Here is a 26546-nt window from a genome sequence, read left to right on the forward strand (position 1 = left end):
ATTGCAAAACTTGGCCTTAACAGGAAGGTATATGGAGTGATAGTGAGAACGTGGAAATAATATCCTCCTTTTAATGCTAAAGAGTTTTATTTACAAATATATCTGATTAGAGATTTTCAATTTGATTAGCTTCTAAATCCATTATCTCTAACTGTAAAAACCACTGATCATAGTATAAGCATTTGTTACTTTAGTTTTGTTTTCATGTTACCATTGAGTTAGAGGTGATTCTTTGGGGCCTTTTATATGTAGTGTAAAGGCAGTAGCAGGTCAGCACTGCTATTTATAAAAATAAGTTTTAGAATTACTAAAACAGGACTTAAAATTCCTGGCTTTTGGCCATTTCTGTTTGTTTTCTCAGCAAAGTAGATCACTGTTACATCTTCTTCCATACTCTGTTACTGTTTCTGCTCTTTTTGGATATAAATAAAAACAGATTACCTGTTAATGTCATTTAAAATGTAACTAGCTTTTAAAATACTTTGATTTCTGTTTATTTTTTATACCACAAGTATTTATTGAGTATTGACTTTGTGCCAAGTACTATGCTAAATACTAGACATACAGTAGCAAATAAGACAGGCAAGGTCCCCTGCTCACCTAGAGTTTTTAATCAAATGTGGGAAACAGACCCTAAGCAAATAGGAAAGTGAATGTTAAGTAAATTTAGGTGGTTTGAAGAAAATCAAAGCAGAGTACATTGGTAAAGCGTGAATGGCAGGTATACTATTTTAGAGAATGTCTTGAAATGACATTTGAGCTGAGATCTGAATGAAATGAGAAAGAACATGTTCATGGAGAAATGTGAAGAAAGAGTTTTCCACAGGAAACAAAAAATAAAAAAAGATCCTAAGGAAGACCACCCGTTTTAGGACAGAGATTAGAGCAGAGTGAGTAAAGTAAATAAAAGTGCTAAATTATGAGATACAATGAGTGTAGGAACTGGATCGTGTAGAACTTTGTAGAGCTTAGGAATTCAGACTGAGAGAGACAGTATGGATGGCGTGAGCTCTGTACCCACTCCCCAGAAATATTGGTAACACTCTTTTTTTTTTTTTTAATTAACATCTGGAAATATTTTAAAGGCCATGCAGCAGTTGAAGAAACATTTATTCAAAGCATTTTTACTAAACTTTGGAAAAGAATCTGTGGTATTTGAACCAAGACTTGTTTTTCCATCTCCTCTCCTACCTGAGGGCTGCCCTGTTTGCTCAGACGGTAAAAGAATCTGCCTGCAGTGCAGGAGACCAGAATTCGATTCCTGGGTCTGGAAGATCCTCTGGAGAAGGAATAGGCTACCCACTCCAATATTCTTGCCTGGATAATTCCACAGACAGAGAAGTCTGGTTGGCTGCAGTCCATGGGCTTACAAAGAGTAAGACAGGACTGAGTGACTAACACTTCTCCCAACTGAGCAAGATGGTAACTCCATTCTAGATTGGTACTATCAAGAAAATAGGGTTTCCTTTCCCCACAGTTCCCTTGGAGTAGGGCTGTCTTCCAAGGAAGAGCAGTATGAGAGCATTCCTCATCCTGCCTTTATCTGCCTTTTGCTGGTCAAGTGTGGCTGAGTGGTAATGGCTGCCTTCTTTTGCCCACACCTTGCTTCTGGGATGTGAAAACTACTTAGGGCACAGTGCTGCTAAGAACACTGAGAGGCCAGTTGCCCTTAACCTGGCTCTAGCATGTAAGGTAGTGGTTCCATACTAATGGAATAGTGGCAAGTAAAGAACACCAGAGACTACTGCACTACCTCCCACACCTACCAAATACTCATTCTTTGGAAATGGAGTGTTGCTCAGAAGTATGCCATTATCTACACTCCCAGATTCATAGCTGTAGCTCAGAGATTTTGCCAGCAATGAGGAATGGGCCACAACACAGCTCGTAATCTCTGCCCAAAGGAGCGTTGTTGACAACAGAGTGTAGAGAAGTTCAAGCCTAAGGGTACTCTCAAAAACAATGGAGGTGGTAGTGAAAAGTAATTGGGAGGAGATTGTTAGATTAATTGGGCATACAGGTTTAACTTCAGGCTTGCTGGGAGGAGACCACCTATGATAGGGAGGGCCAGATCTCAGACATTGACCTCTGGAACGCTCCCATCAAAGTAACCTAATTTGATTGGTTTGTTCTGTGGAGCAGTTTATTGCCTGAGAGGATTGTTGAGAATTATAGAGCAAATCACCCACAGTTAGTGAAGCTTAATGTCTACATAACGTGAACCATGAACTTCCTGATGTTCAAGCTGGATTTAGAAAAGGCAGAGGAACCAGAGATCAAATTGCCAACATCCACTGGATCATGGAAAAAGCAAGAGAGTTCCACAAAAACATCTATTTCTGCTTTATTGACCATGCCAAAGCCTTTGACTGTGTGGATCACAATAAACTGTGGAAGATTTTGAAAGAGATGGGAATACCAGACCACCTGACCTGTCTCTTGAGAAATCTGTATGCAGGTCAGGAAGCAACAGTTAGAACTGGACATGGACCAACAGACTGGTTCCAAATAGGAAAAGGAGTACGTCAAGGCTGTATATTGTCACCCTGCTTATTTAACTTCTATGCAGAGTACATCATGAGAAACGCTGGGCTGGAAGAAACACAAGCTGGAATCAAGATTGCCGGGAGAAATCTCAATAACCTCAGATATGCAGATGACACCACCCTTATGGCAGAAAGTGAAGAGGAACTAAAGAGCCTCTTGAAGAAAGTGAAAGAGGAGAGTGAAAAAGTTGGCTTAAAGCTCAACATTCAGAAAACGAAGATCATGGCATCCGGTCCCATCACTTCATGGGAAATAGATGGGGAAACAGTGGAAACAGTGTCAGACTTTCTTTTTTGGGGGCTCCAAAATCACTGCAGATGGTGACTGCAGCCATGAAATTAAAAGACGCTTACTCCTTGGAAGAAAAGTTATGACCAACCTAGATAGCATATTCAAAAGCAGGGATATTACTTTGCCGACTAAGGTCCATCTAGTCAAGGCTATGGTTTTTCCAGTGGTCATGTATGGATGTGAGAGTTGGACTGTGAAGACCTTGGACTGCAAGGAGATCCAACCAGTCCATTCTGAAGGAGATCAGCCCTGGGATTTCTTTGGAAGGAATGATGCTAAAGCTGAAACTCCAGTACTTTGGCCACCTCATGAGAAGAGTTGACTCATTGGAAAAGACTCTGATGCTAGGAGGGATTGGGGGCAAGAGGAGAAGGGGACGACCGAGAATGAGATGGCTGGATGGCATCACTGACTCGATGGATGCGAGTCTGCGTGAACTCCAGGAGTTGGTAATGGACAGGGAGGCCTGGCATGCTGCGATTCATGGGGTCGCAAAGAGTCGGACATGATTGAGCAACTGAGCTGAACTGAATGTCTCCATGTCGTCGTAGAGACAGAGCATCTTACCAGAGCTGCTACCCCAGGATGAATGAGGGCAAATCACCCCAGAGGAGCAGCATCAAAGGTTTAACACCGTGGGAATTAGGGGAATAAAATTTACTAAAATAAGTCAGCCAGTCACTAAATAAACAAGCATAAAAAAATAAAAAGTCCCAGAGTGTGGAGACCAGTACCGAGAACTGGAACAACATATTTTCTAAAATAATCTAGTTTCCAACACAGAATTGTGAGGCATGCAAAGAAGCAAAATATTACCCATACATCATTTTTTAAAGGCAGAATGATATGTTGGATCTAATATGCAAACTCTGAAAGTAGCCATTATTAAGCCATGCTTAAAGAAATAAAGTATGATGGCAATGGCAAATCAAGTAGAAAATGTCTTGAAGAAGATAATAAACTACAAATTGAAAAGAACCAAATGGAAATTCTGAAATGGAAGAACACAATAAGTGAAATGAAGACATCACTAGAGAAGCCCAACAATAAATTTAAACTGGCACAAGGAAGACTTAATGGAGAGAAATGTTATCAAAATGGCAGTACAAGAGTTTCTACCATCCTGCCCTCAAAGAACACCAGTGTAGACACTAATGGATGCGAGGGCCTTCATGGACATTCAAGAATCCAACGGAAAAGTTCCCGCACATTGTTGGGGCAAAAGCCTCCAAGATTGGACCCACTGAAGATGATGAACAGTTTGATTCTATGTGTCACTTCACCCCCACTTGGGTGGCGCAGCTCAGTGCCAGCAGATAGTCAGCTCGTGATTTCTTCCATGGGGGAAGGTGAGAGTGTGTGATTGAGCACATGACTTCCCTGGCTTTGTGGGACACATCGAAAAGGCCCATTTTTTCCTCACATCATCCAAAATACTCAGTCATAAACTGTACATCCTGGGAATCGACAGCTGTACTGGAAGAACAGCAGCCAAGGTTGGGAATGGAACATATCAAAGGGGCATGGATGCCACTAACTGCTTTGGGGACTCCATCAGGAAACCCACCCGTGAGCCACTGGGGTCGACTCCTGTACAAGTTCTCCTACTGGCTCATGGGCACCACTAAACTCCACACACCTCACTCAAACATGTCCTTACCCTGTGGCTGCCTCCCTGAGCAGCCCTGAAGGCAGGAATGGTAAGAGGGAGTCTTTGCAAATAGCTAGTGAGCGCATGCCAAAAGTCAACCAGATTATGCAGGATTGGAAGAACCTACACACTGGAGCATTCATCATCTTAGGGAAAGCCAATGCAGTAGAGAGCATCAACAGACGGATCACACAGAAGAAAATGCTGTGTAGTACAAGACAGATTGCTTGGAACTATCTAGTCTGAAAATGGGGAAAATGAAAACAGTGAGTGAAGAAAACCTGTGTGAAGTGTCACATTATCACTAAAATCATCAACTTACGCATTACTGGAGTCTCAGAAGGACAAGAAAGGGAGAAATGTGCAGAAAGCCCCTTAAGAGACTTAATGATTGAAAACTCCCAAAATTCGGGGAGAGGTTTGGATATCTGAATTCATGAAGTTTATAGGCTCTCCCCCATATATCAACCCCAAGTGCCTCTCCAAGATACAATAAGGCTTTAAAGTTAAAGACAGGGACTTCCTTGGTGGTGCAGCAGTTAAGATGCCGCTCTCCCAATGCAGGGGGCCTGGGTTCGATTCCTGGTCAGGGAACCTGACCTCACATGCTGCAACTAAAGATCCTGCATGCCGCAACTAAGACCCCATGTAACCAAATAAATACTTTAAAAAAGAAAAAAGTTTAAAGCAACTAGGAGAAAAAAAGCTTCTCATATTACAAAGGAAACAGCCCACCACCATCACCACCAATAAGGTTTTTAGCATAGTTATCTTCAGGAACCTTGCAAGCTAGAAGAGAATGGGATGATACACTCAAGGAAAGAAGCTGCCAACCAAGAATACTTTAGTTGGCAAAACTGTCCTTCAGAAATGAAGGAAAGGTAATTCCCTAGTGCTCCAGTGATTAGGATTTCATGCTTTTGCTGCCCAGGGTGCAGATTCAGTCCCTAGTTGGGGAACTTAGATCATGTAAGCCACATGTCATGGCCAAAAAAAAAAGGGAAGGATGACAGGTTTTGCCAGGAGCCAGCGTGAGGAATCCCGCCCGTGGCAAAGGTCATGAGGAAGGAAGCCTGACAAAACACAAAGGCAGGGATCAGGCTTCAGGGGTTCCCCCTGGAATTTCCTGAGCATCTAACCCCAAAATCAGAGTCTGCCAGCTTTACTATATTATGCTTTTCACCTACTCTTCTGACATTAACAGGGGGCTGTCCCCCCACCACCTTTTTTTAGGGAAAAGTTAATTTAGAGCTTTTAGATAATAAGTCTCCTGGGCATAATAAGAGTGTTTCAATCTAAAAACCCCTCTGATGGCTCTCTAACTTGCCTTACCCAGACTTTTACAATTACGCATGTGATTGTTTACAGCCCCCCGACTGTGAGAGGCACGGGAAGCCTAAAACATAAAGCCTTTCAAAGAATTAAAAGTTATTAGAGTAGTGCTGGTGTAGGATTTCATTATTGGGCCAATGCTTGTTGCTAAGTTCCCGTATCTCTTATCCACTGTACACCTGGGAGCACATTTGTTAACATAGTTAGAATGTAAGAAAAAACAAATGTAGCCTTGAAACTGACCACATCAGACTTTTGAGCTAATTGGTTCTTTGTTGTAACTTACTGCACCTTTGCTTCTGAAAATGTAACTTTGTTTGATACTTTCTGAGGCTGACATAGATTAGAAATATAAAGAAAAAACACTTCAAGGGAAAATTAAGTTTTCTGGTTGAACAGCCTTTATGAAAAGAGGGTCTTAAAATGTTTCACAGGCCTCCAAGGCCAGAAGATAATGTACACAACATCATTTGTGGGAAAGGTATAAAAGTCCTTCTAAAAAATAAAGTTACTGGGGCCTCGCTCACTGAAGCAGCTTGGTCTCCACGTGTCTTCTTTATTTTCTGGCTGAATTCCCATCTGGGGTGTGGCGGCTCGCCATGTCTACTTACTTGCCCTGGCTTCTAAGACTCACGCGAAAGGGAGCCCAAGGCGGGGCACCCTCCACTATTCAAACGGGTGCTGGTGGCCTAACGTAGATGGTACAAACCTCTTGTCCCGAGGTTTTATTAGTTCTCCACGTAAACCAAGTTATTCAGCCTCTTTTCTCCACTAATTTTCCTACTACACTATTCTTTCCTAATCTAATCTTATATTTCTAATTAAATAAATCTCTCTTCTCGGACTCCATCCACCCTTCGAATTCCCTGGATCCACCAGGGCTGGACCCCAGCAAGGTTTCCCCCTCTATCTGAAAGTAGGATGTTCCTATGAAACTTTGTAAGCTGAAATGACATATAGTAGAGTATCCCCTGCTTTCTAAAAGTTTGTGTTTTACCACTTTTCTTGTATAAAGGGTCTACACTAGTACAGTAGTTGCTTTTTTCATAAAAGCAAACGTCATCTTCAGATTTGTTTCAGTTAGCAAAAACAGGTACTGATGTAGGCCTCCTAAGAAAGCAAAGTGACATAATTCAAAGTTTTGGAAAGTGGGAGATACTTCATAATGGAGAGAGTTGATCATTAGACCTTAATAAAGTCCTGAAAGGAGCTCTTCAATCTGAAATGAAAGGACACTAGTTAGTAATATGAAAGTATAAAATACACTGGAAAAAGTAAGTATATGCTCAAAATCAGTATAGTCTTAATACTGTAATGTGTTGATTATGTAAATCTAGATTAAAAGTTAAAGGACAAAGGTATTAAAAATAGCTATAGCTACAATGAATACATAATATAGAAATTTAAATTGTGCCATCAAAACCAATGTTTGGGGAAGTAAAAGGTAGAGCTTTGTATGGGATTGAAGTGAAAGTGAAGTCGCTCAGTTGTGTCCGACTCTTTGCGACCCCATGAACAGTAGCCTACCAGGCTCCATGGTCCATGGGATTTTCCAGGCAAGAATACTGAAGTGGGCTGCCATTTCCTTCTCCAGGGGATCTTCCCAACCCAGGGATCGAACACGGGTCTCTGGTCTCCGGCATTGCAGACAGACGCTTTACCATTTGAGTCACTAGGGATTGAGGTTAGGTTGTTACCAATGTAAAACATAATGTTATATCCTGTAAAATGTTATATGTAAATCTCATGGTAATTACAAATTAATAACCCACAATAAACACACAAAAGCTTAAAAGGAGGGATACCGCTCTACAAAGTATACCACTATAGAAAATCATCAGTTCACAAGGGAAGATAACGAGAAGAAGAAAGGAATAAGGGACCTGTAAAACAGCCAGGAGACAGTAACATAATATTAGTAAGTTCTTATCTATCAGTCATTATTTCAAATGCAAATGAATTAAATTCTCCAATCAAGTGACAATATCAGAATGTATTAAAAACAAGAAAAAAACTACACTGTATGCTACATATAAGAGACTCATTTCAGCTTTAAGGACACACATAGACTTATCTGTGTATCATGTAAAGTGATGAATAGTTATTCCATGCAAATGGAAAGAAAAGTACCATTTCAAAACAAGTATATGTTAGGTCACAAAACATATCTTAGCAAGATTAACAAGACTGAAATCATACCAGTTATCTTTTCTGGCTACAGTGGTATAAAATTAAAAATCAACAAAAGAGGGAAAGCTTGAAAATCTACAAATATGTGGAAATTAACATACTTCTAACCAACCAGTGGTTGGTCAGAAAATAAATGGAACCACTCAAAAAATAAAATGGAAATCAGAAAACATGAAAGAAACAAATATGGGCTTTTCCTGTGGGAGCCGCCGGGGTGAGAGGAGTGTGGCCTTCTCCTCTCCCCACCATGGCATGTGCTCGTCCACTGATATGAGTGTACTCCGAAAAGGGAGAGTCCTCTGGCAAAAATGTCACTTTGCCTGCTGTGTTCAAGGCTCCCATTCGACCTGATATTGTTAACTTTGTTCACACCAGCTTGCGCAAAAACAACAGACAGCCCTATGCTGTCAATGAATTAGCAGGTCATCAAACCAGTGCTGAGTCTTGGGGGAACCGGCAGAGCTGTGGCTCGAATTCCCATAGTTCGAGGTGGCAGGACTCACTGTTCTGGTCAGGGTGCTTTTGGAAATGTGTCGTGGGGGCTGCATGTTTGCACCAACCAAGACCTGGCGACGTTGGCACCGCAGAGTGAATACGACGCAGAAGCGATATGCCATCTGCTCTGCACTGGCTGCCTCAGCCTTACCAGTGGTGGTCATGTCTAAAGGTCATCGTATAGAGGAAGTTCCTGAACTTCCTTTGGTGGTGGAAGATAAAGTTGAAGGCTACAAGAAGACCAAGGAGGCCGTTTTGCTTCTGAAGAAACTTAAGGCCTGGAATGATATCAAAAAGGTCTACGCCTCTCAGCAAATGAGAGCTGGCAAAGGCAAAACGAGAAACCAGAGCCGTATCCAGCACAGGGGACCCTGCATCATCTATAATGAGGACAATGGTATCATCAAGGCCTTCGGAAACATCTCTGGAATTACTCTGCTTAATGTAAGCAAGCTGAACATTTTGAAACTTGCTCCTGGTAGTCATGTGGGACATTTCTGCATTTGGACTAAAAGTGCTTTCCGAAAGTTAGATGAGCTGCATGGCACTTGGCGTAAAGCAGCCTCCCTCAAGAGTAACTACAACCTCCCCCATGCACAAGATGCTCAATACAGACCTTAGCAGAATCTTGAAAAGCCCAGAAATCCAAAGAGCACTCCGAGCACCACACAGGAAGATGCATCGCAGAGTCCTGAAGAAGAATCCATTGAAAAACCTGAGAATCATGTTGAAGCTTAACCCATATGCAAAGACCATTCACTGGAACACCATTCTTCAACAGGCCAAGAATCACAAAATCCGCGTAGATAAGGCAGCAGCAGCACTAGAAGCCAAATCAGATCAGAAAGGGGTTCAGGGCAAGAAGCCTGTGGTGGGAAACAAAGAAAAGAAGGCTGTTGGCCATAAGAAGCTGAAGAAGCCTGTGGTGGGAAAAAAGCCTGCAGGGACCAAGAAGCCAGCAGCTGAAAAGAATCCCACAGAGAAGAAACCCATCTCAGAGGAAAAGAAGGCTGCTGCATAAACTTAAATTTGTTTATTCCATAAATGCCAAATCATTTTGGACAGCTAATTTTGAATAAAGACCTGAACAAAGAGGCAGTAAAAAAAAAAATATGGAAACACAAGATATTCCACATTCCATGACGTTTGTGTGGAATCTAAAAAAGCCAAACTATAGAAACTGAATAAAATGGTTTTGCCCAGAGGTCACATTGGTGATAAAAGAAAAGGAGATTTTGGTCAGAGATTACAGACATCCTCTCCTCCATAAATAAAATCACGTACTATATAATTCATTTGTATATAATTTTTAAAAATGCAAAGCTAATCTTCAGTCATAAAAAGTGGGACAGTGATTGCCTGGGGGAGGGACAGTGAGATGGGGAAGAAGAGGAAGAATCCAAAGGTGCACCACTACAGTGGTATGCATGCATGTGTGTATGTATGTGTGTTTACACATACAGGTGCATATATACATAGTGTTAAGGGAGTGTCAGTGCTGCATTAGGAAGTTATTTTCCAAAAAAAGCAGTAAAAGAATAAAGGAACGAAAAATATATGAGACAGATAAATAAAAAAGCGGCACACCTAAATTGAACTCTTATTAGTTATATCAGTAACAACATTAAATGTGAATGGATTAGCAGTATGATCAAAAAGTAGGAATTGTCAGCATTGGATAAAACATCTAGGAGACCCATCTTCGATTCAAAGATATAGATAGATTTAAAAAGATGGGAAAAGTTGATGCTAACAGCAATCAAAAAAATGATTACAGTGATGTTAGGCAATGTAGACTCTAAAACAATGTTACTAGAGATGAAATGAACGCGTTATAATCGTACAAGGGTCAGTCCACCAGGAAGGTCTGACAATGTATACCTAATAAAGGAACTCCAAAATACTTGAAAGCCTTGGATTTTACAGAGATGGGTTTTGGAACTGAGATTTCCTTTATAAAGCACCCTCGGGAGATACATCCTGAAAAGGATATTACTTGAAATATAGTTAACTGCTTACAGTCACAGGAAGAAAATAAAACACAGAAGTGTCTATGTCTTAACTGATTTGGAGGCGAGTCTTGTTGAGAATTTGTACCCATAGGCTTACCTTCATGTATATTTGGGGCTTGAATTTACACTACCTTCATGTTGCTGGCTTAAGAATCCCTTTTGGGCACCTGACAGGATCAATTGTAAAACTGTTGAACGACTTGCTTGCTACCCAGGCTGCATAGTATTCCCACGGATAACTCTGATTAAGAATAGTGCACAATTCAGAATTTACAAAGGACAATTCATCACAAGCAAGAGTCAGCAAACCAAAACTGGCATTAGAATTATTACCTGTAACCTTAAGGTGGGCATGATTAAAATGACTAAACATTTAAAGAAAATTTTTGAAACATTAGAAAAGGACAAAATTACAAAAGATTTTAATATTCCAAGCACACTAAAAATAGGACTTCTACAAACGAAAATTAGACTCAGTGAAATTAAAGGTACAACAGATACGTTACCCACAAAATTCTGAGACAATTACAGAAAATAGCATTGAAAGATGGCAAAATAAGAAAAAGCAATTAAGAAATGTGGAGACTGGGATACAAAGGACCAACAAGTACCTAAGTGTTCCTTAAGAATAGAATGAGGGAGGGGGTATTCCCTGGTGGTCCAGTGATTAGGACTGTGCTTCCATTGCAGGGGTCACGGGTTCTTTTCCTGGTTAGGAAACTGAGATCCCGCCCACTGTGCAGCATGACCAAAAATAGAATGAGGGAAAGGAAATTAACATAACAGTGGAATATTTTCCAAAAGTGATGATACATAAACTCTCAGCTTAGAAAATCAGAATGAATCCCAACCAGTATGACAGTGTTTGGCCACCTGATGCAAAGAGCTGACTCATTTGAAAAGACCCTGATGCTGGGAAAGATTGAGGTCAGGAGGAGAAGGGGATGACAGAGGATGAGATGCTTGGATGGCATCACTGACTCAATGGACATGAGTTTGGGTAAACTCCAGGAGTTGGTAATGGTCAGGGATGCCTGGTGTGCTGCAGTCCAAAGGGTCGCAAAGAGTCGGACACGACTGAGCGACTGAACTGATGACAGTAAACCTGCAGAACATTACAGCCAAAGAGTAGTTTTTAAAAGGCTGAATGAGAAGATGAATAGGACCTAGTTCATGCCCTCAAGATGGTTACAGCTTAGGGTAGATGACAGTGGTTAAAAATGTTGTTGTGATCATTTCTACTAGTCTTGGTAACAAATAACTCAAAAATCAGTGGTTTGAAAATCAATTTATTCTCATGATTTTGTGGATTGACTGGGTGTTTTGCTGGCCTTATTTGGCTTCCCTGGTGGCCCAGACCGTAAAGAACCCGCCTGCAGTGTGGGAGATCTGGATTCAGTCCCTGGGTTGGGAAGATCCCCTGGAGGAGGGCATGGCAATCCACTCCAGTATTCTTGCCTGGAGAATCCCATGGACAAAAGAGTCTGGTGGGTTACAGCCTGTGGAGTCACAAAGAGTTGGACATGACTGAGCGACTAAGCACAACACAGCACATTTGGATTAATGTGACTTTATTCAGCTGGTGTATTAGCTGGGCACTGGGCTTGACTGGGTCTCTCTCTCTATGTGGTTTTCAACTTAGGCTTCTTCCCAGCATAGTGGTCTTAGGGCAGATGTAAAAGCTGTAAGGCCTCTTTTAAATCTGAGGCTTATGAATGGTGTCACCTCTACCACATTCTTTTGTGGTAGAAAAGCTAATCACCAGGCCAGCCCAGATTTCATGGGTTTAGAGAACTAGACTGTACTTTTTGATGAAGAAGGTGTAGAGATTTTGTAGACATATCTAATTTTCAACATCAGTTCAATTAGGAAGTACCATGGTAGAGTTTAACAGAAGGATGCTATAGAACAAAGCAGGCAGAAAGTTGTCCTAGCTGGAGGGAGGAGTCAGACTTCTTTGAGAGAGTAAGTCCTTTAAAGGAAAGCTGTATGTGATGGTATAGTCATAAAAAACACAGGTATATTTCTTTATGAAATTTTCTGACAGCTCACATCAAAATCTGAGAATTATCTGTAAATTCAGAAAATGTTGCATTTCTCTACCTCATCTCATGTATGAATCCTGCATCATTTAGCTCCTAGCCAAAGATACTCTTTAAATGTTGGTTGAGGGTACATTGATGAGCTAGTACTTTTGAGGCAGAAAGTTCAGTTAGATAGTTTTTTAAGTTTTTTAATGTTCAGAGTTTTCTTCTTGAAAAATCCAGCTGACATTTTGGTTGGAAAAGAGTTGCCAAACTTTATTAAAGTAGCAGATACAAAAGTCACTGCTTACTTAGTATTGCCTGAATTAATCTTCTGACTCAGTTTCTGAAATTGTTTTAGAGTCAGTTATCATGTCCTCTAAAATGCAGATCTTTTATTCAAGCAAAATTACTAAACCATGAACCGCAGTTTAATTAAGGGGATCAGAGTGGTGGTTGGATAGACACGGAAGTAAATTTGTCACCATGACAAACTTCATCAAGTGCTAGAATATAGACATAAACAGAGTTACATGAGAACGTAATTGTTGCCTGAAGAAGAAGAAAAAGTTTTTCATTCAGCAGGTCCTTAAAGAGTGTTTAACAATTTCTCGAAGAAGAGAGTCTGTGGCATGTGGAAAGATCAGGAAGCGTGAAGAGTTTGGAGTTCCGGCCACTGCATGCAGTAGAATTGAATGTGCATGCTTTTCTTTTTCTCCCTAGATGCAAATGCAAGTAGCCTTTTTGTCACTTTCTTTGTCTAATTATAGAAACAATGTATGTTTGATGTAGAAAATCCATACCATAGGAAAAGTAAAGCCTAGCCTAGCCATGATCCTGTTATTTAGCACAAACTAAGTAGTTGGGGTCCTTCTTCAGTTGATTTTTAAAGATAAATGCACAAGGTTCTCTTTCCCTTCACTTTTAAAATTAATGTCTGTAATTCCTAATGATAATATTAGTTTGTTTTTCTGATCCTTTCTTTATATAGTAAAATAAAGACATGGATAATCAGAACAACTGCAGTTTATAAGTGAGGCACAAAGTGATTTAGTGATTTATCCAGGATACAGAAAGGATGTATCCTGAGCAAATTTGAGATGAGTTACTATACTTTTCAGTATCCAAACTGGACTTCTGCTTCTTTTGTGCCTTGCTTTCTGATAAGCCTGAGATTTACATACTTGTTTTGAAATGGCTCAGCTGTTACCCTGAAGCTGAGCAAAATTACTTAGTTTGAACCATTTTCATTTGTATTTTTCACTGCAGTATGACACAAGTAGTGGGAACTGTAGATCTTCATGAATTTATCTTGAATTTCTGATTTTCTGTGGATTTTTCCAGCACACCTTGATTTCCTAAGCATGCTTTATTGAAGACATAAGATGTCCACTGGAAAAGCATCTCACACTGCCTAGAGTAGCTTTGTATAACTGGCAAAGCAAGTAGAGCCTGGTTGATATTGTTGCAGTGAAGGGAAACAGGAACTATAAAGTTAGAAGTAAAAAATTAAGACCAGGAAAGGACTCTGGATATTGCCTTTGGAACATGTTGTCCGTAGGTTCCCTAATGCAGTTTTGCTTTCAAGGAAATACACTTGTAGCCAATTCTGCCGCTTAAGTTACTACCTTTATTTGATATTATTTAGAAATGACAAATGTTATTCCATTAATGCTTCTTTTGCACGTAAATAGTAGATGTGTTCTTAGTTTTCTTCAGACCAAAGAAAGTGGAAGAATTATTAAAGTTACTATTTGCTTTTTTTTTTTAATCTCACCTCCAGTAGGTGGATGAGAGTTTATTTAAAAATAGCTGAAAGTTGGGTAGGGAGATACTTATTGGATGCTTACTAGTTGGCAGGTACCGTGATGTAAGAAATGAGACATTCCCTATAAAAATCACATGATTCAGTGGTTCTAATGTATACAGTGAGTGTCCAGAGATCATATCATTGAACCACAGCAGTCTTGTGAGATAGGTATTAACATTCTCATTTTAGGGATGGGGCAGTTGTGGCTCCCAGAGATTAATTTGCCCATAGGCACCGGAGTTAGTGTCAGAGGCATGTCCCCAACTCAGATTTGTGTTATTGTGGAGCCCAAGTAGGACTCCTGAGTGTAGCTGCGTAGGCTATGCCCTGTGCACTCCCAGGCTGACGCTGTTCACATAGACTGTGATGTGAAGGGTGCCCCCTGGAGTTGTGCCACAAGCCAACTCTTGGTCCAGTTTGTTCCTGTACTATATAAGTAGAATTACAAATAAATCATTCACTGAGCAGTCTCTGTCCTTGCAAACATCTGTGTCTGTGTTTGGCTACTTTATGCTTAAATGTTTTTTTCCTCTCGATTAAGGAATGTTTTAAACAACTCTCTCCTCCTCTACTTAAAGATTACATGGAGATGAACACAAACCAATATGTGACCTTTAGTTATCTATGCATATCTGCTTTGCTTTCTTATTTTTATATTTGGGCTAAATTAAGTTAGAATTGTTTTTTGGACTTCAGATAATTGTGTTTTGTTGTTGTTACTCAGTCGCTACGTCATGTCCAACTCTGAAATCCCATCAACTGCAGCATGCCAGGCTTCTGTGTCCTTCACTGTCTCCCAGAGTTTTCTCAAACCTCATGTCCATTGAGTCAGATGCCATCCAGCCATCTCATCTTCTGTCGTCCCCTTCTCTTGCCCTCAGTCTTTCCCAGCATCAGGGTCTTTTCCAGTGGGTCAGCTCTTCACAGCAGGTGGCCAAAGTATTGGAGCTTCAGCATCAGTGCTTCCAATAATATTCAGGGTTGATTTCCTTTAGGATTGACTGGTTTGATGTCCTTGCTGTCCGAGAGACTCTCAAGAATCTTCTCCAGCACCTTAGTTCGAAAGGATCATTCTTCAGTGCTCAACCTTCTTTATGGTACAACTCTCACAACTGTACATGACTACTGGGAAAAATACCTTTGACTGTATGGACCTTTGTAACATGCTATTAGTATTTGGTCTTGCCCAGTATTCTTACAGTAAATGTAAAACCTTACTGACATTTCATAATTATAGGAAATGATGGTATTTGTTTTTGTTTTAAGTAGTTAACAAAGCTAAAATAAATCATTCAGATTTGTCACAAAAAACACAAAATTTATAGACTATCCAGATTAGATAAAATAATACTTTGTGGGTTTTTTTTTTTGGCATTTATAAAGTTCATTTCATTAAACATGTATTGTAGATACACTTTGTACCTGTCGCTACATCAGGCTTTGGGAATATAAAGATAATTTAAGAGAGTCTCTGCTATCTAATAATGCCTAGTCTGGCTGAAGGCCCACTAGGCAGATATTCTGTAAAATATGTAGCAATGCACTCGCTAAAAACGGAATGATTAAACCCCATATATGAGGCTTAAGGTCTCCCAGAGGAGGTAACCGAGTTTAAGCTTGGTGTTTAAGAGTAGAAAGGCAAGCGAGAGGGTTTTCCAGGAAAGGGAACAATCTATGCAAAGCTTAAATGTTAGAAAGTTTGTGATGTGTCTTGGGGAATTTGAGTGGCTTGATGTGACTGCTAAGAGATGAGAAGCTAATTAGACAGGGTTGTGAGAAACTCATAGAACATAGAAATGATTTGGGGCTTTCTCTTAAGGACATTGAGGAAACATAGAAAGTGAAGTCTCTCAGTTGTGTCCAACTCTTTGCAACCCTGTGGACCGTAGCCTACCCGGCCCCTCCATCCATGGGATTTTCCCAACCCAGGGATTGAACCTGGGTCTCCCACATTGTAGGTAGATGCTTTACCGTCCGAGCTGGTATTCAATTGTATAGCTATATGGAAGTTATCCATTCACCACTTGATAAACATTTACCTTGTACTCAGCTTTTGGCAATTATGAATAATGCTGCTGTAAGCATTCACAAAAGTGCACCTCATTTTTTTTTCTTTTATGCATGCTTTCTGTGTTCTAATAAATCTTTGTGGCCCAGGATCACAAAGACTTTCTCCTATGTGTTTTCTTGTGTAAACATTACAGTTTTCAGATTTACATTTAGATCTGCAGTCCATTTTGCATTAATTTTTGTATGTCATGTAATTTTTGCATGTGTTTGATGTCAGGTTAGTTGTTTCAGCACCATTTGTTTTACTTTATTACCTTTCTCTTGAGTTACCTAGCCAGCTTTGTTGAAAACAATTGGCCATGTATGTATAGGTCTATTTCTGAGTTCTGTTTTGTTTCATTGGTCTGTATACCTGTCCTTTCACTAATATCAGTATCTTGATTGCTTTAGCTACAACTACATTTATTTTAGAGATGATCATGGTATCTGTTAAGAATGCTGTTGGCAGCAAGAAACTGAAACCCCTGCTGATAATGAGTTCATTTTCCTGTTATAACAGGAAATCAGAGATAAACAGTTGCTAGTTTAAGCTCTTCATTTATAGGATGGGTGAACAAAACTGTACCCTGCTGGCCTCATCTAGCCTGACAACTGTTTCGTAAATCACCTGTGAAGGTTCTTTAAAATGCATATGCCAAGGCTTTATCTCTGAGACTAATTTAGTTGCTAGGGTAGGAGGTAAGTGAATAGAGGGAGGATCAAGTATTTTAATTTTAACGTGCTTCCTGGTGATACTGGTAATTGTATTGTGTAGTCATGAACCATTAATCTAAGGTTGGTTCCCAGAATAGCAACATCACCATCACCTAGAAACTTTAAAAATTCTAATTATCCGTCCTATGCCAGCCTTACTGAATAGGAATTCTGCTGCTGCTAAGTTGCTTCAGTCGAGTCTAACTCTGTGCGACCCGATAGACGACAGCCCAACAGGCTCCGCCGTCCCTGGGATTCTCCAGGCAAGAATACTGGAGTGAGTTGCCATTTCCTTCTCCAGTGCATGAAAGTGAAAAGTGAAAGTGAAGTCACTCAGTCGTGTCCAACTCTTAGTGACCCCATGGACTGCAGCCTACCAGGCTCCTCCGTACATGAGATTATCCAGGAAAGAGTACCAGGGTGGGGTGCCATTGCCTTCTCCAAGTATTCTTCTAGGGCTCAACAGATTGTGTATTGCCACATTCTTCAGGTGCCAAAGTTTAGTTCAGTCGCTCAGTCATGTCCGACTCTTTGCGACCCCATGAATTGCAGCACGCCAGGCCTCCCTGTCCATCACCAACTCCTGGAGTTCACTCAAACTCATGTCCGACGAGTCGGTGATGCCATCCAGCCATCTCATCCTCTGTCGTTCCCTTCTCCTCCTGCCCCCAGTATCTCCCAGCATCAGGGTCTTTTCCAATGAGTCAACTCTTCTCATGAGGGGGCCAAAGTATTGGAGCTTCAGCTTTAGCATCAGTCCTTCCAATGAACACCCAGGACTGGTCTCTTTTAGGATGGACTAGTTGGACGTCCTTTCAGTCCAAGGGACTCTCAAGAGTCTTCTCCAACACCACAGTTCAAAAGCATCAATTCTTCAGCACTCAGCTTTCTTCACAGTCCAACTCTCGCATCTATACATGACCACTGGAAAAACCATAGCCTTGACTAGACGGATCTTTGTTGGCAAAGTAATCTCTCTGCTTTTGAATATGCTGTCTAGGTTGGTCATAACTTTCCTTCTAAGGAGTAAGCGTCTTTTAATTTCATGGCTGCAGTCATCATCTGCAGTGATTTTGGAGCCCCCAAAAATAAAGTCTGACACTGTTTCCACTGTTTCCCCATCTATTTCCCATGAAGTGATGGGACCAGGTGCCGTGATCTTCGTTTTCTGAATGTTGAGCTTTAAGCCAACTTTTTCACTCTTCTCTTTCACTTTCATCAAGAGGCTCTTTAGTTCCTCTTCACTTTCTGCCATAAGGGTGGTGTCATCTGCATATCTAAGGTGATTGCTGTTTCTCCCAGCAATCTTGATTCCAGCTTGTGCTTTTTCCAGCCCAGCGTTTCTCATGATGTACTCTGCATAGAAGTTAAATAAGCAGGGTGACAAAATGCGGCCTTGACGTACTCCTTTTCCTGTTTGGAACCGGTCTGTTATTCCATGTCCAGTTCTAACTGTTGCTTCCTGATCTGCATATAGGTTTCTCAAGAGGCAGGCCAGATGGTCTGATATTCCCATCTCTTTCAGGATTTTCCACAGTTTATTGTGATCCACACAGTCAAAGGCTTTGGCATGGTCAATAAAGCAGAAATAGATGTTTTTCTGGAACTCTCTTGCTTTTTCGATGATCCAGTGGATGTTGGCAATTTGATCTCTGGTTCCTCTGCCTTTTCTAAAACCAGCTTGAACATCTGGAAGTTGACAGTTCACTTATTGCTGAAGCCTGTCTTGGAGAATTTTGAGCATTACTTAACTAGCATGTGAGATGAGTGCAATTGTGAGGTAGTTTGAGCATTCTTTGGCATTGGCTTTCTTTGGGATTGGAATGAAAACGACCTTTTCCAGTCCTGTGGCCACTGCTGAGTTTTCCAAATTTGCTGGCATATTGAGTGCAGCACTTTCACAGAATCATCTTTCAGGATTTGAAAGAGCTCAACTGGAATTCCATCACCTCCACTAGCTTTGTAGTGGTGCTTTCTAAGGCCCACTTGACTTCACATTCCAGGATGTCTGGCTCTAGGTGAGTGATCACACCGTCGTGCCAAAGTTAGGGAACCTTAAAAGGCATTGCTGAATGTTTCCCATATGGAAACATTGAGATTAATTACTCTCTTTAAAAAAAAACAGAACACTTAATTGAGATAAATATTGTTAAATAAATTATGTCATGTGGTTAAGTTTGAAATTGGATTGAAGGTGCACAAATGATCTTAATGGTAAGTGTTGAGTACTGTATTGGAACTAATTATTCACAGCATAAGTTAGGTTGCTATTTTTAAGCAGCTTTTAGAAATCAGCACTGTTGTGTCCTGCATTAATTTTCCTACCCTTTAAGGAAGTGTTAAGGAAATAGAAGGCAGTTTGTACGTTTGTAGATTTTGTGATATGTTTTGTGAATATGTTACAATGGAGATAGCCTATCTAAAAGAAAACTTGACTTTATCCTATATTTCAAAGAAAAAACAGTACCTCATAGCATGTGAAATATGTCTTCAGTTTAGGTTGCTCTTTAATGATAGCCTTCCCAGTTAAAATTACTGTTGCTTAAACATGGAGTCTAATATCTTCCATCACTTATAGGAAGCTCTAGCTAGCCTACTCAATTTAATTCTCCTTCCCCTTGGAAAATAGTTTAGGTTCAGTTAGGCTATCTTTTAGTTATTGCATGTGATACAGTATATCTTACCCAGTTCTGGAAAAAAATAATTGAAACTAAGTTCTAGATTGTTTTTTATGTGCTTTAAGAAACTTCTGAAAGCAGACTTCGAATAAAAGAATTTGATTGCACTTGTGTAGAATCAGGTATAGCAAAGAGTTAAAAATATTTGACTGAAGTAGTTCCAATAGCAGTAATCCTGAATATAGAAGGAAGTTAAAAGCAGACTCTTAAATTGCAACCAGAGACTGAATACCTTTCCAGTCTTTTTTCCCAAGGCAAGAATAGCTGACATGTTGGGAAAAGGTAGCAAAAAAGACTTGCCACTGTTTGTCAATCGAAGTTTACATCAAAAGGGGCTTGATTTTATAGAGTTACAAAAATCTTTGAACTGGGTGCCTTCATAGGTAGTCCAGAGTACTGCTGCTATGGAATTTTGCTTCCTAACTTGTGTCTTTAATTTTACTGTGAAGACCTCTTTGTCTTTAACAATCTCATAGCCCCATTCATTTAAATTTTTGTCCGGTTTTGGTCTTAGAAACTCGCCTAAATCAATACTTTTTTTCATCATGATTTCCTTTTCCTGCATTAATTCTCTTGTTAATTTTTCTAGTGTTTCTTGAATAAGCATTTAATGATAATACTGGGTTTTCTCACTTGTGGTTTTCCTTCGAGTTGGGTAGTCTTTTTTTTTTTTTTGACTGCATCTCTATGTTTTTTTTTTTTTGGTTGGGTAGTCTTTACTTGATCTTTTACTTGTTTACTTCCTTGTTGAGCAACAATAATAAACCATCATGACTGTAGAAAAATCCTTGACATTGAAATGGAGTGCTTCTGTTCCTCAGGGTCATTTTCTACATACATCTCCCTAGCTTTATTCAAGTGTTGAGAACTTGAAGAACTGTTTATGTCAGAGAAGTCTCCTTTAAGAGACTTCCTTATAGCAACAGTGGTAAAGTGCATGTGATGGTTTATTACCTAATACATATGTTTGTACTGGTAATTTTAAACACATTTTCCGTTTTCCTTAAGGATAAGAGAAGCTTCTCCTCTTAATAAGCTGTATTTCTTAACAGACAAGTAAAACTTAAAAATTTTTAGTTGTTGAGATTTTAGAACACTGTAGAAAACTTTCAATAAAATTGGCAAATTATCACATGTATTTCTGGGTATTAGTCTCAGATTCACTGTAAACTTTTTCATGACAATTTGTATGAATTAAGAGAGCAGCTGCAGCTCTTATTTTTTGCAAATCTTGCTTTATTTTTTTAAAACATTCAGAAGATATCTATATATCAAAAGAATTGCTAATGATTTTCTCTAGATGTGGACCCATTTTAATCAGTACTGGCCTCTCTCTCTCACTTCGCTGATTGCATATATTTGTGACCCTTAGATTATAGGGAATGGAAGTGAACAGCAGCTGCAAAAAGAGCTGGCAGATGTGCTGATGGATCCTCCAATGGACGACCAGCCAGGGGACAAGGAGCTTGTGGAAGGGTCACAGCTGGATGGCGAAGGAGATGGGCCTCTTTCTAATCAACTCTCAGCTTCATCCACCATTAACCCTGTGTCATTAGTAGGGCTCCAGAAACCAGAGATGAGCCTGCCAGTGAAACCTGGACAAGGAGGTTAGGATTGCTGCATTGCTTGCATAACGGAAGGTTATTGTTTTTAATATTTGAGTGTCCATTTTGTACTAGGTTTGATGCAGAGAAAGCAAAAATCTAAATTATCTAGAATCTTCAGATTCTAGATTGAGGGGGATGTGAGGAATAAATAATGTACCATTCTGATTTCCCTTTAAATGTATGTCATTAAAATTTTTTTTTTATTGGTGTGTAGTTGATTTACCATGTTGTATTAGTTTCAGGTGGAAGGAGCAGTGAATCAGTTATACATGTGTCGACTCTAAATGTATGTCATTTATAGCAAAGAAAAACAACAGTTATATAACAGTGAGACAGTGTTAGAGTGTTTAAAGATTTTTTTCAGGAAAAAATAATTTGAGTGTTGTATTGGGGAAATTAGATGTTGGCGGGAGGAGAAGGGGACAACAGGATGACATGGTTGGATGGCATCACCAACTCGATGGACATGAGTTTGAGTAAGCTCCAGGAATTGGTGATGGACAGGGAAGCCTGGCGTGCTGCAGTCCATGGAATCACAGAGTCGGACACAAGTGAGCAACTGACTGATTGGGGAAATAGAGAAATAATTCTTGGTGAAGAAAATGTTTGCCTCAGGCCTGCTTGGTGGGAATAGTTGTCAAATTGAAAAAAAGGGAGCTGAAAGACAAGGAGGAAAAAGACAATTATGAAAGCTCTTTGAGGAAAAGTAGAATATTAAAACTGTAAGTGTTTATTGGGAAGGGAAAGGCAAGGGGACTAAGAGAACATGATAAAGTAACTAAGATGGTGAATAAGAGAAATCATTACAATAGAACAGATCAGAAAGAAGACAGGATTTTTCAGGGTGGTAAAATACTAAATGTATTACTGACCTAAATGTAAATTATAAAGTCAAAACAAATTACAAGAGATAAATCAGATCTGAATCTCAGGTCACCATTTAGGTTAAGGATTGAAACTATAGCCATACCTAAAAATTTTAGTGTTGGTGACAAGTTCTGGTATGAGATTTCTGACTTTAATTTTCTTCTGGGAAAATGGCGAATTTAATTTTAGAACCTAAACGTAGCTTGTAGAATTTTACTTAGTATTCATATTAACAAAATATCAAAGTGAAAAGAATCACTTCCTTATTGTTTCTTTCAGATTCGGAAGGGTCAAGTCCTTTCACACCAGTGGCAGATGAAGACAGTGTAGTTTTCAGCAAACTAACTTATTTAGGCTGTGCCTCCGTAAATGCTCCCAGGAGTGAAGTGGAAGCCTTGAGGATGATGTCCATCTTAAGGGGCCAATGTCAGATCTCACTAGATGTAACCCTGTCGGTGCCGAACGTATCTGAAGGAACTGTGAGGTAAGACCAGCCTTCTAGAAATATTTGTAACATTTGATCAGATTTCTGACCTACAGTTTTATAACAAAGCGATAGTGAACAAAATACGTAATTATTTTATTCATGTAGTGGTTAATTCATTTGGAACTTAGTTTTCATGTCTTCCAAGGATTGTGACCTTTTATGAAAAATAGTCACTTGTTTGAGCAGTTCTTTATACTCTTCCTCACCCTAATTCTTTGTAGCACTTTAGAAGTGTATGTGTTTTGGGGATTATTGAAATACGTTGACCTAAGAGTCAGCAATACGTGAACCGTGAACCCCCTGATGTTCATGATGGTTTTAGAAAACGCAGAGGAACCAGAGATCAAATTGCCAACATCCACTGGATCATGGAAAAAGCAAGAGAGTTCCACAAAAACATCTATTTCTGCTTTATTGACTATGCCAAAGCCTTTGACTGTGTGGATCACAAGAAACTGTGGAACATTCTGAAAGAGATGGGAATACCAGACCACCTAACCTGTCTCTTGAGAAATCTGTATGCAGGTCAGAAAGCAACAGTTAGAACTGGACATGGAACAACAGACTGGTTCCAAATAGGAAAAGGAGTACATCAAGGCTGTGTATTGTCACCCTGCGTATTTAACTTATATGCAGAGTACATCATGAGAAACGCTGGACTGGAAGAAACACAAGCTGGAATCAAGATTGCCGGGAGAAATATCAATAACCTCAGATATGTAGATGACACCACCCTTATGGCAGAAAGTGAAGAGGAACTAAAGAGCCTCTTGATGAAAGTGAAAGAGGAGAGTGAAAAAGTTGGCTTAAAGCTCAACATTCAGAAAACGAAGATCATGACATCCGGTCCCATCACTCCATGGGAAATAGATGGGGAAACAGTGGAAACAGTGTCAGACTTTATTTTTGGGGGCTCCAAAATCACTGCAGATGATGACTGCAGCCATGACATTAAAAGACGCTTACTCCTTGGAAGAATAGTTATGACCAACCTAGATAGCATATTCAAAAGCAGAGACGTTACTTTGCCAACTAAGGTCCGTCTAGTCAAGGCTATGGTTTTTCCTGTGGTCATGTATGGATGTGAGAGTTGGACTGTGAAGAAGGCTGAGCGCCGAAGAATTGATGCTTTGAACTGTGGTGTTGGAGAAGGCTCTTGAGAGTCCCTTGGACTGCAAGGAGATCCAACCAGTCCATTCTGAAGGAGATCAATCCTGGGATTTCTTTGGAAGGAATGATGCTGAAGCTGAATCTCCAATACTTTGGCCCCCTCATGAGAAGAGTTGACTCATTGGAAAAGACTCTGATGCTGGGAGGGATTGAGGGCAGGAGGAGAAGGGGACGGCAGAGGATGAGATGGCTGGATGGCATCACAGACTCGATGGACATGAGTCTGAGTGAGCTCCGGGAGATGTTGATGGACAGGGAGGCCTGGCGTGCTGTGATTCATGGCGTCGCAGAGTCGGACACCACTGAGCAACTGAACTGAACTGAGCTGAGTCTGCCTAACAATTTATATTTTCCATGTGCCCCCAATACAAATACTAGCTTGACACATTAGTTCAATATGAAATTTCATGCTGACTTTGGAAATTACAGAAACCTGTTGGTAAATATTAACTATTTCAGTGTTCAGTTCAGTCACTCAGTCACATCCGACTCTTTGCAACCCCATGAACCACAGCACGCCAGGCCTCCCTGTCCATCACCAACTGCCAGAGTCCACCCAAACCCATGTCCATTGAGTCGGTGATGCCATCCAACCATCTCATCGTCTGTCGTCCCCTTCTCCTCCTGCCCTTAATCTTTTCCAACATCAGAGTCTTTTGCAATGAATCAGCTCTTCACATCAGCTGGCCAAAGTATTAGAGTTTCAGCTTCAACGTCAGTCCTCCCAGTGAACACCCAGGACTGATATCCTTTAGGATGGACTGATTGGATCTCCTTGCCGTCCAAGGGACTCTCAAGAGTGTTCTCCAAAAGCATCAATTCTGTGCTCAGCTTTCTTTATAGTCCAACTCTCACATCCATACATGATCACTAGAAAAACCATATCCTTGACGAGCCAGTAGTTCCTAAATTTTTAAGGTAAGGAAACTGAAGCTCAGAAAAGTCTCTTGATAGGGCTGTTTATACTAACTGAAACAGGTCACAGTGTTTAAACGTAGTCAATCAGATGTCTGTATCAGCTAACTAAATAAAAAACTAGCTTTGTTATAAAAAATGCATATTTATTTCAGAAAAATCAAAGAACACAAGCAAAAATTTAGAAAATTACTCTTTTATTGAAGTATAGTTGATTTACAGTGTTGTGCCAATCTCTGCTATATAGCAGAGTGAGTCAGTTATACACATATAGACATTGTTTTTCTTAAATTTTTTTCTATTGTGGTTTATCACAGGCCATTGAATATAGTTTCCTGTGCTATACAGTAGTACCTTGCTGTTTATCCTCTGTATGATAGTTTACATCTGCTAATCCCATACTCCCAGTCCTTGCCTCCCTCACCCCCCTGACCTCAGCAACCACAAGTTCATTCTCTATGCCTCTGTTTTGTAGATAAGTTCACTTGTGACATATTTTAAGTTAGGAAATGTTGTTAATTCTACTCTCCTATTGGTAAATAACAGTTAACATCTTGGGTTTATTAAGACCCTTTTTGTGTAGTTGTAGGTATATTTGTTTTATGTGTATATACCTACATATATGTGCAAGTATAATTATACAACTCTTAGAATCAACATTTTTAGCATCAGTAGAATTACAGTACATAAGATGCTTTTTGGTATTGTGAATCTTTCCATATCAATAAATATGCTTAATTATTATAATTTATGATGGCACATGATGGGCTTTTCAGAAATAACCAGTCTAATGTTACATATTTTAGTTTTAATGATAAAAGTACTACTAATAACAGCTAATATTAAACTTTTATTATATGGGCATATAAGTTGGGCTTCCCTTATGGCTCAACTGGTAAAGAATCTGCCTGCAGTGCAGGAGACCTGGATTCAATCCCTGGGTTGGGAAGATCCCCTGGAGAAGGGAAAGGCTACCCACTCCAGTATTCTGGCCTAGAGAATTCCGTGGACTGTATAGTTCTTTGGGTCGCAAAGAATCAGACACGACTCAGCAACTTTTACTTACTTAAGTGCTTTACCTGTCGTTTTCTTATAAGTAGTATTTTTGAGCTAAATTTTTATGTATTTTAAAATTTCCTTAGGATCAGTTCCTAGAAGTAGATTCATTGGTGGGTCAAAGATTTGCCCATTTTTATGGTTTCTGATACATCGCCAAATGGCCATCTAGAAATACTCATCTAGTTTGTACGTTTATTAGCAGTGTGTGAGAATATCTGTTTCTCTACCCTCAAACATTTTGGATTTTTATGGTAGTAGAGTTATAGCTGCATATGGACAGTAGTAGTAGTAAGTTGATTAATATTCCAATCATCTGCATATGTAATTCTTTGAGTGTTTAAAGAACTATTTTGCAAAGATTCACAAATATTAATTGTATTTATTAATGTGAAGCTTAGTAACGTTTATTTAGCTTTTTTATTTCTTCCTTTTGCCATGATGCGACTTGTGAAATCTTAGTTCCCTGACCAGGAATTGAACCTGGGCAACTTCAGTGAAAGCACCAAGTCCTAAACACTAACTGACAGGGAATTACCTAAAACTCATTTTTATATGATTCTTAGCCAATAATCATTCCCCTGACTGAAGTTATACTTTGTTCTAATATGTTTTATACTTTGTTCTAATATGTTTTAATTCTATAAAGAC

At 39.8% G+C, this 26546-nt stretch overlaps 1 protein-coding gene and 1 pseudogene across 6 annotated transcripts in view; both read left to right on the forward strand.

Moving 5' to 3' along the window:
• The window catches only part of RABGAP1 (RAB GTPase activating protein 1), a 161463-nt gene that overhangs the window by 24558 nt on the left and 110359 nt on the right, over positions 1–26546 (forward strand). For 5 of the 6 annotated variants that reach the window (XM_018055735.1, XM_018055739.1, XM_018055737.1 and 2 more), the window contains 2 exons: positions 21166–21400; positions 22547–22751. In XM_018055735.1, the coding sequence (XP_017911224.1) occupies positions 21166–21400; positions 22547–22751 (440 nt within the window). The remainder of the gene's footprint in view (positions 1–21165; positions 21401–22546; positions 22752–26546) is intronic. The other variant, XM_018055740.1, reaches the window with a different exon arrangement.
• LOC102180770 lies at positions 8223–9601 on the forward strand (annotated as a pseudogene).

The sequence above is a fragment of the Capra hircus genome, chromosome 11, assembly GCF_001704415.2.
Source record: "Capra hircus breed San Clemente chromosome 11, ASM170441v1, whole genome shotgun sequence".
In the NCBI taxonomy this organism is placed as follows: Eukaryota; Metazoa; Chordata; class Mammalia; order Artiodactyla; family Bovidae; genus Capra; species Capra hircus.